This window comes from Anticarsia gemmatalis, chromosome 27, assembly GCF_050436995.1.
Source record: "Anticarsia gemmatalis isolate Benzon Research Colony breed Stoneville strain chromosome 27, ilAntGemm2 primary, whole genome shotgun sequence".
Lineage (NCBI taxonomy): Eukaryota > Metazoa > Arthropoda > Insecta > Lepidoptera > Erebidae > Anticarsia > Anticarsia gemmatalis.
The window spans coordinates 101,407-121,462 of NC_134771.1; the positions used below are offsets into that span (position 1 = coordinate 101,407).

General features: G+C 39.8%; 1 protein-coding gene across 1 annotated transcript in view; it reads right to left on the reverse strand.

The window, feature by feature from the left end:
• The window catches only part of fra (neogenin protein frazzled), a 139,651-nt gene that overhangs the window by 17,205 nt on the left and 102,390 nt on the right, over positions 1–20,056 (reverse strand). Inside the window, exons 2-15 of the mRNA XM_076132061.1 lie at positions 14,877–15,069; positions 11,132–11,262; positions 9,697–9,881; positions 7,851–8,005; positions 7,140–7,240; positions 6,401–6,488; positions 5,832–5,973; positions 4,859–5,025; positions 3,525–4,507; positions 2,680–3,169; positions 2,017–2,140; positions 1,296–1,448; positions 671–886; positions 16–249 (exon numbers count right to left, since the gene is read on the reverse strand). Of these exons, the coding sequence (XP_075988176.1) occupies positions 16–249; positions 671–886; positions 1,296–1,448; positions 2,017–2,140; positions 2,680–3,169; positions 3,525–4,507; positions 4,859–5,025; positions 5,832–5,973; positions 6,401–6,488; positions 7,140–7,240; positions 7,851–8,005; positions 9,697–9,881; positions 11,132–11,262; positions 14,877–15,069 (3,362 nt within the window). The remainder of the gene's footprint in view (positions 1–15; positions 250–670; positions 887–1,295; positions 1,449–2,016; positions 2,141–2,679; positions 3,170–3,524; positions 4,508–4,858; positions 5,026–5,831; positions 5,974–6,400; positions 6,489–7,139; positions 7,241–7,850; positions 8,006–9,696; positions 9,882–11,131; positions 11,263–14,876; positions 15,070–20,056) is intronic.

Sequence of the window (20,056 nt, forward strand, 5' to 3'; positions counted from 1 at the left end):
CTTGTTTATCATTACCTGATAAGTAGTAGCAGTATCCAAGGGTCGTAGTTCAGCTCTCCTCTGATCAGCGGGCGTGGTGAGCGAGTCGGCCTTGCGGCGTCCCCCCGCCCCCCCCGCGCCCCCTGCGCCCGGCCCGGCGGGGGGCGCGGACGCGGCCAGCGCGGGGAGCGCGCGGTAACGCACCTTGTAGCCCGTGAGCGGGCCGCGGTGCGTGCGGGATGGGGGGGCTTCCCAGCGGACTAGGATGGACTGGGGGGACAATGAGATATAAGTTAGAATTTTGTGGTTGAATTGATTTAGAATAAAAAATATGATTCACATTTACAGGTATCGTTTTAATCGCTATGTATCGACTTCTAGTTGATTTGAACAGTCAAGTCTAAGTTTTGTTAATGTACAAAATTTCTAGTTTATAATTGGCTTTTTCGGCCACTTTTACTGAAATGAGTTGTCTGTAGGATTCTATTAGATAGGAATATGTTGTTATGCAATAAAAATCTTTATTTCATCAAAGTCCGGTGGTTCCGGTAAGTCCGATATCGTTGTATCGGTTAGGCGTAGAACTTTACAATCTTGGTTTATCTTCAACCCTTAAAGGTTTCAACTTAAATGTTTTTACTCTGAGAAATTAATTATTTAAACGAAATTTAATGAATAGTTAATGAGTCACCGTGGCACTGGTAGCCACCGCGCTGACGTTGACGGGCGCGGCGGCGGGCGCGTCGCTGATGGTGCGCGCGCGCAGCTCGGCCGGCGCGCCGCCCGCCGCCGCCACGCGCAGCACGTAGGCGCTGGCGGCGCGCAGGCCGGTCAGCGTGTGGGTCACCGGCGCGCCCGCCGGCCCCGCCGCCTCCACCCACTGGAACTGCTCGCGACCACTCTCAGCCTGACCGGGGAGAGGGTTTGTTACAAAGATTTAAGGTTATTGAAAATAGTATGTAAGAAGGTGTAAAACATTTTATTTCTATAGAAAAGTATGTAGATTGACACGACTCTTCGAATAAGAATTTGGTTTGTATTATGAAAATATGTAATTTGTGATGCAATTAAACGCAACAACGCTGTTATCAAAATTATTCTCATTGAAACAATCCAATTGTAAAAATAGAAGATTTACTATATACATTTTTTTTATAACTAAATCTAGTATTTAACAATTATTTATAGCAATGACAATTACACAGTTTAAAATTGCACTAATTTCCATACTAAAGCAAAAACGAAAGAGAAGAAAAGAAGGGTTTCTTGTTCGTAAGTTTCTATATTTGTAAGAAACAAGCACGTAGTATACAAACCTCGGTGTAGTGTATGGAGTACTTGGTGGGCGGCGGCGGCTGCGCGGGCGGGCTCCAGGTGAGGCGCAGCGCGTGCGGGCCCGCGGGCTCGGCGCGCGCCGCCTGCGGGGGGCCGTGCGACACCTCCTCCCACGACGTCGTTACTTCCAGCAACTGCGAGTACGATGAAGCAACAGTTATAAACAACTATATAGACTATTTGATTTTATTTTTTGAAATGTGTTTCTAGTCTGCGTAAGCAATTTCTTCAGAAATTTATTAAGTCCCCGCTCACGCACTCGATCCTGCCTGAGCCTGCTTTTGGAGTATTCTTGGAGCGAACTATTCTTAATTTTGTGATTTCGATAAAGCCTTAGATTCCATTTACTGTATTTTGCTATTTAAACTGGCCTTTAATAATTATGATTTTAATACGTAAAACAAATAAATCAAATTTGAGAATTGAAACTAAGTAGAGTTCCCCAAGGGTGTATTTTAAGGCCATCACTAAATATGAGATTACATATTTTATATTTTTTATCCTGTATCCTTATACATATATACATTTTTAAGCAATATTTCTTATAAAGTTTTCTTTAATTTTACGCGATTCGTTGTTTTGGTAAACACTTGAAGGAATTCTGCGTATAAATAAGTAACAGTATATCGAAACCCATATAAACAAAGATTTTATTTCTAAAAATTACCAAACTCTGCTTGTACTATAGTATGATTAACTTACATCAGTAGGAGGCGAGGTCCCGTGCTCGGTGTACGCCAGCACAGCGAACTGGTACGTGGTGTTGGGTTGTAGCGACGCCACGTTCATCTCGTGGCGAGTCGCGCCGCCGCGGGACACGCGCTCTCTGTGGCGTCACAGTTAGAAGTCAGTGGAAGAACGGCGACATGTGCATGTATGATGAAGGTACTTATGACGTTTTAGTACTGTAGCGTTACACATAAAATCATCTATGATATGACAGAAGGAAATTGAACCCTTATAGACAATTCTTCGGATAGTTTGTTCAAGCTTGGGAGAAACATACAGGAAATATCTCAGTGAAGCTGAGTAACTACCTGATTTTTTTTAGTAACAAACAATATTGTAATATATTACAGTAAAAGTGACAAAGTTAATTTAACAAACTCTATTATTTTATTGTTCTCGAATTAGTTATTTTAGTTTTAGTTAGCAGAGTGTATCCTTAAAATACTACAATTGAAGTTATGTATGTTTAGCAGAAAATTTTTATTTTATTTCTTCTATACTATACTGCTATATCTGATCATCGAACCCTGACTCGTTAATCAAAAGTCACAAGTATAGACATTTGTTTTTATATTTTATCTGTCAACAAACATTCTTAATGACCAAAGATATTAATTCAATAGCAACGTCACTCACCTCTCGCTCCCTTTAACTTTATAAATGACGGCATATCCAGTGATCTCCTCACTCTTGTGCTGCGGCTCCTCCCAGCTCAGCGTCACGAACCGGTGCTTCACTATCACCGCCTTCAACCCTCGCGGGGAGGACACTATGCTCGCGTTCGCAGCCTTCAACACATCTAGGTCCAAGTCCAACCCTTCGGCAGCGTTTAAAGAAACATCATCATCAAATTTCGTATCACCTATATCGTTATCATCAAATTTGCCATCACCTGTATCTAATTTACCATCATTTTTATCAAATTTGCTATCACTATCATCAATTTTATCATCATAAGAGTTGAAATCGTCCTCGTCGTATTCGACCTCGGGTCCGGAGGTGTACGCTGATGAGGTTTCACCGAGAAAGTCGGGGTCTTCCGGCGTGGGGTCAACGTCCTCTGAGACGAGAGTCGTGAAGATATTGTGTGATGTGTTGCGAACATTCTCTGTGATGTTGCTTATGTCTGGAAAGGATCGGGTTGAAACGAAAAACTTAAAATAAAACAAAAGAAATAATAGTAAAAAAATAAGGTAATAAAATTGGTATAACTCAAAAAATAAAGAAATCGTTTTTTTTAAGATGAAAATAAAATTCCTATAGTTGATAACCAAAACATTTTAAATAATAAAAAATCAAATAAGGTCATACAAAAAATGGCACATACAATTAAAAGAATCATCAAATTTAATATAAAGTGTAAACACAAATATCACAGTACTCAAAGTAGAACCTCCAAACATGAAGAACTCCAGCACCGGTTCAGTGACGCAGCACGCCCTGGTGCTGACACATACACAGACATGGAACCCTGGACCTACCGTCTAGCGGCGGCAGCACCACAAGTCGCAGCGCGGCGATGGCGGCGCCGGCGGGCGACGTGGCCAAGCACTGGAACATGCCCTGGTGCTGACACATACACAGACATGGAACCCTGGACCTACCGTCTAGCGGCGGCAGCACCACAAGTCGCAGCGCGGCGATGGCGGCGCCGGCGGGCGACGTGGCCAAGCACTGGAACATGCCCTGGTGCTGACACATACACAGACATGGAACCCTGGACCTACCGTCTAGCGGCGGCAGCACCACAAGTCGCAGCGCGGCGATGGCGGCGCCGGCGGGCGACGTGGCCAAGCACTGGAACATGCCCTGGTGCTGACACATACACAGACATGGAACCCTGGACCTACCGTCTAGCGGCGGCAGCACCACAAGTCGCAGCGCGGCGATGGCGGCGCCGGCGGGCGACGTGGCCAAGCACTGGAACATGCCCTGGTGCTGACACATACACAGACATGGAACCCTGGACCTACCGTCTAGCGGCGGCAGCACCACAAGTCGCAGCGCGGCGATGGCGGCGCCGGCGGGCGACGTGGCCAAGCACTGGAACATGCCCTGGTGCTGACACATACACAGACATGGAACCCTGGACCTACCGTCTAGCGGCGGCAGCACCACAAGTCGCAGCGCGGCGATGGCGGCGCCGGCGGGCGACGTGGCCAAGCACTGGAACATGCCCTGGTGCTGACACATACACAGACATGGAACCCTGGACCTACCGTCTAGCGGCGGCAGCACCACAAGTCGCAGCGCGGCGATGGCGGCGCCGGCGGGCGACGTGGCCAAGCACTGGAACATGCCCTGGTGCTGACACATACACAGACATGGAACCCTGGACCTACCGTCTAGCGGCGGCAGCACCACAAGTCGCAGCGCGGCGATGGCGGCGCCGGCGGGCGACGTGGCCAAGCACTGGAACATGCCCGCGTCCACGCGCAGCACGCCCTGGATGCGCAGCGACGTGCTGCCATACACGGACATAACTCATTTACAAGATACAAATTGATAATTCAAGCTTAATTTAATCGATCAACAGAGATCGCACTCAGTACCGATTCTTGATCTAACTATATGTTACGCTAAAGCTGGGTATTCACTTCGCTGACGTAGCGCGCGCGCCAAGAGAGCGCTCCGCGGAACGCACGCTATTATTTTGAACGATATCAACAAGGCGCGCATGGCGCGTGTGGCAACTGTTCCAGTGTTAGGGCGTCAAAAATAATTTAAAGACGCAGGTTATATAAGTTGTCATTAAATCTTTGAAATAGATTTATTTTTGGGGGTTAATTATAATACTAGTTATTTTACTACTCACCCGTCCACGAGTGCGATGTCATGGTTGTTGGGCGTGAGCGGGTCGCCGTCCTTGAGCCAGGTGACGGCGGGCGCAGGCCGGCCCCTGACGTCACAGCGCAGCGTGACGTCACCGCGCGCGCGCGCCGTCTGCACCGCGCCCGCCGGCAGGTGCACCCGGGGCGCCGTCTGTACATACATGTGTGACGTCAGAAACAGCTTTAGTCGTAGAGTGAAGTGTTACAGAATTATGACGTCATGATGTTTTTTACACACAGATAACAAGATCAAATTGAGGACTACTATCTTTTTAATATATGTATATGTTGCAGTAAGATAGATGAAGCCGTAAATTATATAACTGGTATTTTAAGTAAGTCATAAAATTATAGTAGTATATGAAATAAGAAGATATAGGAAATTTGAAAATTGCATTTACAATATTTAAGCAATGTAAATTTAAAGTAATGTGTTTATTATGTAGAAGCTATAATCTAGACATAATGATAAAATTTTAATAACTTACCTTACCCTACCTTGTAAAAATTGCAATGCCTGAAAAAGGTTACTAAGTTGCCACTACCCTAATATAAGATCCTTTTGTATATAACTTAGTAAGCAATAAATAATTTGAATTATATAAAAGGACTGTCATAGTGATTTATCAAGGCACAGCCCAAACCAATGGACGGATTAGACTGAAATTTAGCATGCAGGTAAATGTTATGACGTAGTCATCAGCTAAGAAAGGATTATTGATTGTTTGAACGCGCTAATCTCAGGAACTACTGGTCCGATTTTAAAAATTGTCTCAGTGTTAGATAGCCTATTTATCGAGGAAGGCTATATCACGCTACGGCCAATAGAAGCAGAGTACCAGTTACATGAAATTAAAATGTTACAAAAACGGGGAAAATTTTCACCCATTCTCTCTTATGTGACGCAAGCGGGTCAGCGCAGGAGGGTCAGCTAGTAACAACATATGTAGTACGTACGAGCACGTGCAGCTGCGTGGTGTGGTCGGCGCTGTCGAGGCGGTTGTGTGCGCGGCACGTGTACGCGCCCGCGTCCAGCGCGCGCGCCCACTGCACGCGCAGCGACCCCGACCCCACCAGGTAGAAGCGAGAGTCCAGGTCACTAGGGCGAGAACATATATTATTACATTAGTTTAAATTGGCACGAACGGTTCGTCAAAATGTTTATTATACAAATAATTTCAACTTTTTAAAGATTTCGATAGCTTAAGTTACAAGAAACAAAGTGCTGAAAATAATTGGTGATGCAAAAGAAAACTATTAATATGCAACAATAAGGTCAATCAAGTAAAAAAAAATAATTCAAGTATTTAAAGTCGAAATGATCGTTGAAATTGACTTTATTTTAGCCCCCCAAAGCATGAACCACTAGCTTAAATAGGTACTATTAGTCTACGCCAAGATTTAATTATTTTGGACTGACTAATTGTCTAACTTGAAAGATGAGGTCTAAAAACAATTAGTGTTTCGTGTTAGTAAACTACTATGAGACTATGAGGATCAGTTGTAAGAACATTATGAAACTTTACCTCAGATCTATGGCAGCGCCATTGTTGAGCCACGTCATCTCTGGCTTAGGATTACCGACAGCTGCGCAGTCAAATGTTACTGATGCACCTGCAATTAGAATATCACAATATTATTACACATATTCGTTTATTATGCAGAAGAAAAAATATCTATACTAATATTATAAAGCTGAAGAGTTTGTTTGTTTGTTTGTTTGTTTGAACGCGCTAATCTCAGGAACTACTGGTCCGATTTGAAAAATTATTTCAGTGTTAGATAGCCCATTTATCGAGGAAGGCTATAGGCTATATATCATCACGCTACGACCAATATGAGCAGAGTACCAGTAAAAAGTGTTACGAAAACGGGGAAAATTTTGACCCATTTACTCTTATGTGACGCAAGCGAAGGTGCGCGGGTCAGCTAGTTACACATATTCGTTTATTATGAAGAAGAAAAAGTAAGTCATAACGGGACAAAAAAGCATTACAGAGAATTTTTTCTGTGAATTGTTAGACGAATTTAGGATTTTGGTTTATAAAATTTCGATGTTGTAGTAGAGACTTTAAATAGAAAATACTTGGCGGTTTACAGAGAGATTTTTATTATATGGTTATTCCCTGGACCCGTAAATTCACCCGATTTTTAAGTTCTTGAAGATATGTTCCACGTAAAGCGTTGATGAACCTAACTCCTGTCATACTGAGGGACTAGCCTCGTGCCCAGTGGTGGTATAATATCTTATATCAGTCCCCTCACCTTCCATGACGGTGAGCGGCTGCGGCGTGGCGATGAACCGCGGCGGCGCCTCCACATTGCCGCCCTCTGCGCTCACTCGCAGCTCCGTCTCCTCACTCGTCCTGTGAACACATAGTTCAACAAACTTAGTTCATTGCATTCATTTCTGCAACAGTGCACATTATTATTATGCATAGTTTTCTAGTTTCCACATTATAGAATTTGCTGTGAGGCATAATTATCATGTCTGTTTAAACTGTTAAAATCTACACCACCAGTTTTACAAGTTTTCACTTCCCAAACCAGAGGTCGCTTCTCGGAAGCAATCATGGTCAATTGTTTTAAAATACTTGAGTGAGTATATTCTACAGATAGGGAACCGCAGTTGACCGTCGTGCTTCGTAGTTCACGTGAAAAGCCGGTTGTTATCAATAAACCTCGTAGACTTGGGTTCACCACTAACTATAATGATGAACTAGCGTTTGCCCGCGACTTCGTCCGCGTAGTTCGCTACTTAAAACAGAATTTTCATACAAACTTTCATCCTCTATTATATCCCCTTGGGATAGAATTGATCAAATCCGTTCTTAGCGGATGCCTACGTCATAACATCTACTTGAATGGCAAATGTCAGCCCGATCCGACCAGTGATTTGGGTTGTGTGTTGATAGATCACTATATCAGTCAGTCACCTTTGAGTTATATATAGGTGAATGACTGGTAGGTACTCACTTGTAGACATGCGGCGCCTGCGCCAGCGCCAGTCGACAGCGGTACCGCGCGGCGTCGTGCTGCCGCAGCGGCTCGATCTCCAGCGCGCCGCTCGGCGTCAGAGACATGCGCGTGCTCTCGATGCGGACTGGCGAGCCGTTCTTCAGCCACGTCACCTGCCAATAACATAGATTTGGGGTTAATTACAGAACAGCATGATTCGTGGTTCTAATAAATAAATAAATAAATAAATATCATTGGACAACTCACACACGGTCATTTGATTCCAAACTAAGCAGAGCTTGTACTATGGTAACCAAATAACTGATAAACATACTTATATACTTCTAAATACATACTTAAATTGATAAATTGACATCCAGGCTCAGAACAAATACTGGTGCTCATCACACAAAGATTTGTCCCGGGTGGGATTCGAACCCACCACACGCGGCGCTACGGTTGTTGCGGCGAGGTGACCGCTTAAACCACTGCGCCAAACGTGCAGTTAATAAAATAATGTTAGTTAGTTAAAGTTAGTCTCTCGAATTTAGGCTCCACTTTTGGTAGGGTTAGGTCGCCGCGCCGCTTTCATATCGTCGGGAGGTAGTGAATTCGATTCCCATACGAGACAATTATTGCTGCGATCGAACAAATAATTGTTTCAGGTCTGGTAGTACTTTGTGTCCGTTGTTTTTAAAAATTCCCGCGACACAAGAGCAAATCTCACAAAAATACTTTTAACTTTTAGACGCCTCTACGTAAAAAAAGACGCTTAATAGAGACGATTAATAGAAAGTCAGGCAAAGAGCCCTATCCTTTGGCGAATCGTCCGTCTTTACTAACGCTTCGAAATACTAACAATTTTCGGCAGAAATATACAGTACTAGCTGACCCGCGCAACTTCGCTTGCGTCACATAAGAGAGAATGGGTCAGAGTTTTCCCCGTTTTTGTAACACTTTTTACTGTTACTCTGTTCCTATTGGTCGTAGCGTGATGATACAAAATATGCTTTTTTTACACGAAAAATATTCTCAAAATTCATACAAATATTATAAATGCGAAAGTAACTCTGTCTGTCTGTCTGTCTGTCTGTCTGTCTGTCTGTCTGTCTGTCTGTCTGTCTGTCTGTCTGCTACTTAATCACGCCTAAACTACTGAACCAATTTGCATGAAATTTGGTATGGAGATATTTTGATACTCGAGAAAGGACATAGGCTACTTTTTATCCCGGGAAAATGACGCATTTCCCGGGAAAATTCAGGTGGCGAACGAAGTCGCGAGTAATCAATATTATAATGACATTTGAATTAACAAAATTCCGTTGTCATGGTAACTGTTTAAATGGCGGATATGCCTTAGCGCGACTTCGTTATATTAAGAGATATAAATAATTTTGAGAATATTTTTCGTGAAAAAAAAGCATATTTTATATCATCACGCTACGACCAATAGGAGCAGAGTAACAGTAAAAAGTGTTACAAAGATGTGACGCAAACGAAGTTGCGCGGGTCAGCTAGTGTCATTATAATATTGATTATTCGGGACTTCGTTCGCCACCTGAATTTTCCCGGGAAATGCGTCATTTTCCCGGGATAAAAAGTAGCCTATGTCCTTTCTCGAGTATTAAAATATCTCCATACCAAATTTCATGCAAATTGGTTCAGTAGTTTAGGCGTGATTAAGTAGCAGACAGACAGACAGACAGACAGACAGACAGACAGAGTTACTTTCGCATTTATAATATTAGTATGGATTTGTTTTGAGTTAATCCAAAATTGGACCCTAGATCTTGCAACTTATCTATTCGAAGCAATTGTTACTTCACTTAACAGCAAAAAACATGAATAGTACAAATACACTTACATTAAGTTTCAATAGCGGCGGTGCGTTATGTAACCTCGCGGCTCCGTACACTCTGCGGTCAGGCGGCGCGGCGGTGTGCAGGCGCAGGGCGACGCGAGGGGGAGCCTTCACCCCGCACGGGAGGAGGGCGGCTCCTCCCACCGTGCCCAGGATGGAGCGGGGACCGCCTAGCACGTCGGGGACCTCTGGAACATGGAATAACGGACGATTTGTAGATTATGATTTGGTTTAAGAGACAATGTTAACGAAAACACCATTGTAGCTGTTGCAAATAAGTATGTAGGTTTAAACTATAGTTATATTTGACGATGTTATTTTTATTCCCAATTAATATCATGAAGAGCTCCGAACATAGGTAAATACGAAATCACCTAATGATAATCGACAATAAATTCGTCACTAGAAGAAATGCCACATTTTAACGACATTGAAATAAATACATTTTTAATAAAGAATTTAAATAACAAATTACAAGAACATCATCTGCTTTACTTATAAAAAAACGTGTACATTATATCTAAACTCATATCACCAACAATGTTACACAATATTGAAATCACAAAAAACCTCCTTACACGACCCTCATCTCAACAAATAGCTACTAAACCTCTCCACAATGATCTGAATCAATAACCTCTATGTCCTGGGAGCCTTCGTCCTGAGATGTAGATACCGTCGGTTATCTGATGCTCACAATGGAGTGACCTTTACCAGGTCATCAGCCAACGATGTGAGCTGATTTTAGATATCTAGGTTATATTTTTGTTTTGTATTTGAGGTAGTGTACCTACTTTGTAATCATAAGATACTAAAATATGTGGGTATATGTATAAAATTTGTAAAAGCGTGAGATACCTACACAGTAAAAATCACAATAAAAAATTGTGATATACTGTTGTAGTAATCAGTATTGAGGCTAACCAATTTGCAATATTTAATTAAAGACTACTCAATACTAATGAGCGAGTTTCAAGTCATATACCGTCTAAATTACTGAAAAATCAGTGTAGTTTTACATTTATTTACTAAGCGTCAATTTGAAAAAAATTCATCATTTACAAGTTCAGACTTTCAAACATTTTTACAAGTAGCTTTATTCTAGCTCATCATGAACATACCCTTTTATCCAAATATTTTATGAAAGTATTGCAAAATATGTTTTTTTCGTAGTATACAGACAATTTGGGTAACTTTGAATCATTTGGGTTACATTGACGGTGGGAATTTGAACTGGTTTCGATTATTTTTTCATATGAAACCAACACAATTGATAAAGGTTTATTTTAGTTTTGCAAACTTGTATCAATTCTGTTGTTTTCATATGAAAAAATAATGGAAACTAGTTCAAAATCCCACGTTCATTACCCAAATGATTCAAAGTTACCCAAGTTGACTGTAATCTAAGTAAGTAAGTAGTAATAACAGTCTAACTCACCGGCTAGTATAACAGTGGCTTGTCGCGACAGTATGGTGCCGACGCCGTCGACGCTGGCCACGCACTGGTAGTGGCCCGCCAGCGACGCAGACATGCTCTCCACCCACAGCGACCCGTTGGACAGCTGACGTCTGCAATATTGTACAACATATATCAATAATAACGCTTATATACGTAATAACAGGTCTGTTATAACCCAGGTAACTGGGTTGTGGAGGTCCGATAGATAGTCGCTGCATGTAAAATACTGGTATCCATGGAGACTGGAAGCCGACTCTAATATAGTTGGAAGAAAAGACTTGGCTGATAGATATCACGTGTGTTATACCCGAAAGTGTAGGTAGAGGTGTATGAAATAAAGCCAGGTTTTGTTAATAACAATGTTAGTTCCATGTTATAATTATACTCGAATGTAGGGTATGTCAAAAAACTTATAGACAACATTACAACAGAGATGACGAAAACTCAATAGCGTTTCACCCAATTTTTTTTTTTTTTTTTTTTTTTTTTTTATTGGTTCATAAAACTGGACGTTACATAGTACATACTTATATTCTATGTTAATGAAATACATGTAAATGTACGACCTTCTAGATATGAACACTGCATGCAAAATTATTACAATATAAGGTTAGAGTACACTACAAACACAAAAAATGAAGATAAAAAAAATGAAATCAACTAATACAGTTAACTGCCATATTGTTTCAAAATGTATTTCTTTATAGTAACTGGTGTTTCACTGAACAAATCCAAATTATTGCATATTTTATTGTAAGAGGATAGCATACGATACAAAGGTGCGTGTTGTTGATAGTTAGTGTGGCAGAAAGGGAGGTTGAACGTCACTCTGTTGTGGAGACGGCTACTGGAACGGGGTATTTGTAAATTACATTTTGCAAGTAAGCTTGGGCTGTCGATTTTACTAGTCACTATTTTATGTAAAAATAAGATATCGGCTAAGTTACGTCTGTACTCGAGTGGAACCATTAAAATATTTCAGTCTAGACTCATACGATGTGAGATTGCCGCAAAGATTATTAGCATATGATAAGTGGTATAAAAATTGTTTTTGAGGTCTTTCTATGCGGTGGATATGTACAGCATAAGAAGGACTCCAGATTTGACAACAGTATTCTAAAAGAGATCGAACGTAACAGTTAAATAGAAGAATTGGAATTTCGGGTTCTTTGAACAGCTTTGTTTGACGAATTACAAAACCAGCTAGCCGTGCACCTTTATTGGTAATAGAATCAATATGCCTACGAAAGTCCAACTGTGTGTCCATTATTATTCCTAGGTCACGCACATGTGTGATTTCGGTAAGAATTATATCATTTATATAATAATTAGCAGGCGTCGGATTTCTCTTTCTGGTGAACTTGATATGAGAGCACTTAGATGGATTAATAGTCATTCTATTGACTGAGCACCACTTGCAAATACTATTAATATCGTTTTGTAAAGCTATTACATCGTTCGGACCACGGATAACTCGGTAAAGTTTGAGATCGTCGGCAAATATTTGATAGCGACATAAAATATCATTACACAAGTCATTTACAAATACTAGGAAGAATAGAGGACCAAGGTGCGAACCTTGTGGTACCCCTGTTGGTACTACATTTGTGTCAGATTTATAATTTCTAACTGAAACAAGCTGTGTTCGATTTCTAATGTAGGATTCACACCATCTTAGCAAAGAGCCACATATACCGGCACGGTAGAGTTTCTCTAAAAGCAATCTGTGGTCAACCACATCAAACGCCCTCGAGAAGTCAGTATATATAGCATGTACTTCCAGCTTATCCTCCAGCGCTTCATTTATGTCGGTTACATACTCGAGGAGATTTGATACGGTAGACCTCCCTGAAAGGAAACCATGTAGATGGATATCAAACATCGGTCTTAGATGATAATGAATATGTTGTTGTACCATGGATTCAAATAATTTGCCCAAAGAAGATAAGATGGAAATTGGTCGGTAGTTGGCAACGTTAGCTAGATCTCCTGTTTTATGTATGGGTGTGATGTGGGCCAATTTCCATTTGTTGGGAAAGACTCCGCTACAAAGAGACTTATTAAAGATGTAGTGCAATGGTTTTATGAGTTGCATTGAGCAATTTTTTAGGAAAATTGGAGGAATACAGTCAGGGCCCGGTCCTTTGTTAGTGTTGATTTGACGAAGTGCTTTTGAAATATCTGATTCCGAAAGATAAATTTTATTAAGGGATCTGATTATATGGACTGGTTCATTAGGGACATTAGTCGACGATATTTGATCTTTAGGGTATATCGATTGAAAATACTCCGAAAAGAGATTACTTATTGCTTGTCCACCTTGAACATTCTCAGCATTGAGGTACATCTCGTCAGGTATGTCGCTACTATTTGATCTTATCGATTTGATAAATGTCCAGAAAAATTTTGGACGATTTTTAATAAGGTCTTTTGCTTCCGATTTGAAATTGTTAAGACAGTTATGAATCATTTTGTCACATTGATCGCGAAGTGACTGGTACACCAACAAGTCTCTAGGGTTGCCGTATTTTTTAAATCGAGAGTGGAACTTAGCTTTCTCTTTTAATCCTTTAATCAATTGACGATTGAACCAGATCGGATATTGATTATTGCCTTTGTGGCTTATCGGAGTGTTTTTTTTAATTATTGGAGTAATAAGGTTGTAAAATATTTCAACAGTTTCGTCTATACTATACTCTTGTCTAAAATGTTCATGCCACTGTATTTTATCTAAGGCTGCATTTATTTCCGTGTAATTGGCTTTGACAAAATTGAAACCAGTAGATTTGTTAACTTTTGGATTCTTAAATGGCTTGAGTTTTAATGTAACCGCTAGAGCAGGATGATGAATATCCTCTTTTAAGAGAACCCAATCCAGGAAACGAACCTTAAATCTTATAATACGAAGTCCTATACTTCACTGTACCTACAGACCACAAAGATTATCTAAGATATCTTTTATTTATACTTATCTTTGGGTTTTCTCGTTTCCTGAAAATATACTTTACTCCCCTCGCAAATTTTACACGCATTAAGCAATTTTGACGGTAGATAAAAACGTGTAAACTTAGGAACACATATTAATACCGCATCTCAGTTAAAATATAATATTTAACTAGAACCACAATTACAGCACTTAAACATTTCATCACTAAACCAGCCCGAAATATTTCCATCTCAAAAGTTATTATAATACATTTCCCAAGTATAATGTTATGAAAAATGCTTCAGAAGCCCTGAAACTGCAGGCAGGCATTTATTCCGCTCACTCAACGTGAAAGTATCAAGTATGTGCAAGGATGGGATCAGCATATTTCACTGAAAATATTCTATTTCAGAATATTATGCAGCTTTCAAAATATATTCGAAATGGAGCAATTTTGGGTAGCGTTTTGGTGACCTGGAATAGTCTCAATAGTGGACTAGGTATATTAGTTCCTTTCTAGCAAGCCTATATAATGCGGACAGTATGACTGCCAATCATGAGGTCTCTGCTTTGATTCCCGGATTGACTAACTGATTGGTCTGTTCTAATGAATAATCGAATATTTCTCAATATAAGCCCGTAGTTTGGTAACGTGTCTGGTAAATGGGTATACCCATTTACCACGCCTCGCTCCCTATTATATGGGACTAACAATGTTAATGTAATGGAGTAAGTTGGAATAGGACAAAATTAGAAAAGGGCAAGATAAAATAGGGCATGTCTTACTTATCTACGTACCTATATTTATCAGTATCGGATATGGCATGGTCCCTGGTGGGCGTGCCGGCGGCGCTATGTCGCCAGTGCAGGCGCAGCGGGCGGCGCGCGCTCGCCGAGCACGGCAGCAGCGCGGCCTCGCCCGGCGCCAGCACCACGTCCGCCGGCTCGGCCGTGAAGCGCACGCCCGGGTCTGTGGTGGGGTCTTCACCTCCTGGGGAAACAAATACTGGTTAGTTTTTATGTAGGTGCAGATAGCTTGATCACATGAAGATGTTCAAACAATAAAATTGTCGTGTTAAATCAAGGAGTGAGTCAATTCAAATTTAAGATGGCGACCACGGCGGCTGCAACCTGCGCCGAAACGTTAGGCATTTTAATGTAAAATGCGTGTTCGCGTTAATTCCCGTATCCTATTTATTAAACATGTAACGCGAGAGTTTAAAAGTTATGACCTTTAATCGTGGACTCCCAAGCTCTAAAATTGTTTATAAAACTTATATTTTCACATTTTCTTATTCTTTATTCGTCTACCGTCCTACCGTCGTTTGTTTCTAACTTACTCATTCCCATTTCATTCATTCACCTTCAATCATACATCCAGATCACTCTGACATTCTGCCTTTTCATCCTACATACATTTTCTACAAAAAATCATACCACGAAACTAAAAAATTTTCACCGTTAGACCTTTTGAAAATAAATTACAAATTAACTCAAGCGAAAATACTAACGAAAGATTATTTGACCCTGTAACTTACAATATAAATCGAAAAAAAATCGTGTACCTACCGACTAAACATTAAAAAATTACTTAGGTACTAAAAATTCTACTCACAAATCGATACAGCTTACAACAAATAAAATGACTGTCTCCACAACAGATATAAGATTCATCTGATTATAGTAATTGTTATAAATCATTTGAACAAAGCCGTGTTTTATCGCTCTCCCATCTGTCGTTCGCCGGCGCCATGACAGATCGGGCGACATCGGGGGCACTCGGACATACTCGGCAATCATCGGTGTGCAATTTGAAGAGGGTAGGAGCTCCATGGAATCGTAGATTTTAACAATTTATTCTGCATGATAGATATACTTGTAAAAGGGCAAGACGTAGACTAGGTACATGATTTTTTAATGTAACTTAATGATTCTACCAAATACTATTTACAAATATGTTTATTTAGAAGATCACGCCTTCTTCCCATAGGGGTAGGCAGACGATCATTACAAACTTCATCACATCCATACATCTTATTTATTTTTTATTTATTTATTTGTACAAACATACATTACAATGAGTGTTAATTGCTATTAAACTCGCCAAATGATTGTAATTTAATTTCAGTTATTAATTTGTTTTTCAAACTTAAAAAAATCAAATCGGCTGATGAGATTTTTAAAATTTCTGTGCCATGCAACCAAAATACGAAGACATAATATTCAATATACAAGATAATCATCCTATCAAATGTTCACAACTTACTTAGTGATGACATTTTCTTTATTCTACTACAAAAATCTTACCAGCAGCGTTTTTATAATCGTAAAAAAATCAAAGTAAATGAAACTTAAATCTTTAAATTTTTACTCTTTCTACGTGTGCCTTTATAAATCAATTTATACTTAAAACGGGCTTAAAGACAAGTCCGATCAGACCCCAAGCCCATGGTCCCCGTCCCTCCACCACGCACTACGAGGCGCCGTCCGCCCGCATGCGCGCGCGCATCGACAGCCGCCACTAAATCATCACTAACTGATACATATTAGTACTATTTGTATTACACTACACGCTTCTGATTGTACGAGTTTGTCTGTTTAGGGAGATATTTAAGTGGTTTCATGTGTTGCAGGTTCGATTACCGTGACAGATAAAGTGTTAGGCACACATTTGATTTGCACAAATTGTCTCTATTTTAGCAAATAGAGCACTTACTTAATGTCAAACCTATAGTTAGATACTGTCAAATGTAGTTATATGTGATACTTAAACATCCCAATTGGTAGGTTTGTTCTTATAGCCAGCATAACTTTAGCTAAGAATTCAGAAAGTAGAAAGACCAAATCATAATTTTGTTGTTAATTGTGCACATTTAAATCGTCAAACTGAATTTTCTGGTCTGAAATTCAAGCCTGGTTTAAATTCAACCTACCAATATCACATTACATTTATTTTACAAAAGTAGCAGGCAATTAACTTCAATTTTTAAGAAAGGAAAACGTCTGCTGTGTTAACTTTTGGCCAACCAAACACGATAGAGAATTAAATATTTCTTGTCTGCAACAAAAGTAGCAAAATCTTTTTACAAACATATTCTCAACATCCTGAACCAATAAAACGATTGACAAACGACACGAACAAACCTCACAATCTACGATCAGTCGTCGATATATCACTAAGCAAATACATCAGCCGGCGTCGAACCCGCGCCCCGCGGTAACACTGACAGATGTCAATTATACAGGTAGGGTGACCAGATGGAACGATGTATGTTTGTAAGGGGTTGAAATAGATGGTTTTGTAAATTGAAGTATTATACATATTTTACATATCGTAGATATCATGCCTGTTATATCTTTCTGAAGGTGGGCAGAGCCGCTTTCGCCAATAGCAATGTTAGTTCTATGTAATGTGGGATGAGGTTATTGCCATATACCGGGCACCTTACTAAACTAAGGGCTCCGGGCTACTTTTGAGAAGTATACTAACATAAATTAGAAAATACTAATGATTTATTATTTTGCGAAACTCAGTAATCGAAACAGAGACTTCTGCACGGCAGTAGCATACACAAATGGCTGTGTTACAGAGGCAAGCAAATATATTTTCATATTAAAATTGGCAATGAGCCGTGATAGCCAAGTGGTATAAGTTGGTACCTCTCCTCCAAGTGGTTGCAGGTTCGAACCCGGGCAACACACCAATGACTTTTCAAATTATATGTGTATTAGATATAATTATCACTTGTTCCAACGGGAAAGGAAATCATCATGATGCAACCTTATATGCCTGGAAGTTCTTTAAAACAGTTCTTGAAAGTATGCAAAGTCCCTAACCCGCACTTGGCCAGCGTGGTAGACTTAAGGCCTAACCCCTCCCTCATTACGGGAGGAGACGCTTACCAAGCAGTAGTGCATTAATATGTTCAAATTATATTGTTTATTTTTAAAAATGACTGACAAGAAACAGTTCATATGTGCAGTTAGTATCTAAACATGTGATCAGTGTCAGGGCGTGCTCCGACGCGCGACACAAACAGGTCAACTACACACTTTGTGCCACTTAATTGAAGAATTGTCTCCGATACACTGCAGTCACTGTGAGGACTTGGGTTCGATGCTAGAGCGAAGAAGAAGCTTTTCACAAAGTTAAATTGGTGGAAGAAATATATTTTCTTTTGACCACATGGTCATCTGATTCTAAACTAAATACAGTTTGTACTGTAACTAGAAAAATAAACATACATCTAAATACTTTTATAAATAATGTTATAATATAGGCCTAAACTATTAATAGTGCTTTTCACAATATTACATTCTTGGATGGAAATCGAACCCAACACACGTGGCGGTTAAAGAGATGACGAGAGCACTTAAATTACTGCACCACATATTATTTCACAGTCAAAATATTAATTACTAGCTGACCCGCACAACTTCGCTTGCGTCACATTGAATGGGTCAACATTTTCCCCGTTTTTGTAACATTTTTCACTGGTGTTCTGCTCCTATTGGTCGTAGCCTAATGATATATAGCCTACAGCCTTCCTCGATAAATGGACTATCAAACGTTGAAAAAATTTTTCAAATCGAACCAGTAGTTCCTGAGATTAGCGCGTTCAAACAAACTCTTCAGCTTCATAATATTACAATAGATTTACAATGATGAACATATAAGAAGATAATATGTATGCAGGCATGTACTGTACCTCACACCTCTACCTACCCTCCTTACTTAAAAAGCCTCATTCCTTTCCTCAATATATTTCCAGAAGCGTCCATATTTCGACACATTTCTTAAAGCACAGCTGATATAACGTTCCGTAAACTGTTCAACTCTCTAAACTATGCAAATCTTTGGCCCTTAACGTCAAACCTTCGTCAAGACGCTGCTATATTAATATCAACCTTAATAACTTGTATTTAAAGTGGAATTTCCTTTGAAATTAAACTGTAGGGTGCTGCTTTACGATTTTGAACTTTAGTGTTATGTTTTTATTAACATTGTAAATGTGAATGTCTGTATGTTTGTTACGTTTTTACGACGAGACCACTAAATCAAATTTGATGTCATTAAGCGAATGGGATACTTTTTCTTTAACTTTGATCATAGAATACTTTTTAATCCGAGGATTTTCTCCAAGCGAGCAAAATTCAAATTGCTTGCCAAATTGCTCATTATTATTTAATCTTAAATGCTTATAATTTAATACTCTAATCTCAAATCATACAAATTACTATTATATTATGACTGTGACAAAAAATATTTACAATGAATCTTTTGTTTTTTTTATAAATGCTTATAATAAAAATTGTAAAGAACTTCATTTAAGATCTAGGATCAAACATAGGCTCTACTTAACTCATAATAATCAGCTCTAAATCAAATGGAGGAGGGCACTTTAAACAAGCGGATTCGCACGAGACAGCTAGTTTGATAAAATATTTGTCCATAAAAATGTCATTTGATTTTCAAGTCTAATCCCTACAGTATAAAGGTGTCTTTCCTTTTACAGGTTCCTCTTAAACATTGCCAGGCGATTTTGAACCTTATTCATATCATTATATGGAAGAGTATATATTTTGTTCGCGAGAGGAAATTTTGATAAAATTTCGGCAGTCGTTGAGCGAAGTTTCTTGACTTTTATAGTTTTTAAAATGAAGCAAAGCTTGTCTCTTTATATTTAAGGATTAGTAGAGTTTCTGAGTTACTCGACATTTTTATATCTTTACAACTATTTTTGCATAAAATTATCTTTCCAAGGCAGTTTTAGGTCGAGGGTAACACAAGCTCTTCTCAAAGACTTTGCTAAGCTACCAAATCAGAGGAATAAATGTTTTTTTTCATAGCGTTTATTGCTTATGACTACTACACACATGCTGGCGGCACAAGCCGGACAGAGCTGTCGTTACCCAGCATTACCATTCGAATCCTAGAAACAAATGACGCCGGCAAGACGTGTAGGGTGTTTGTATGA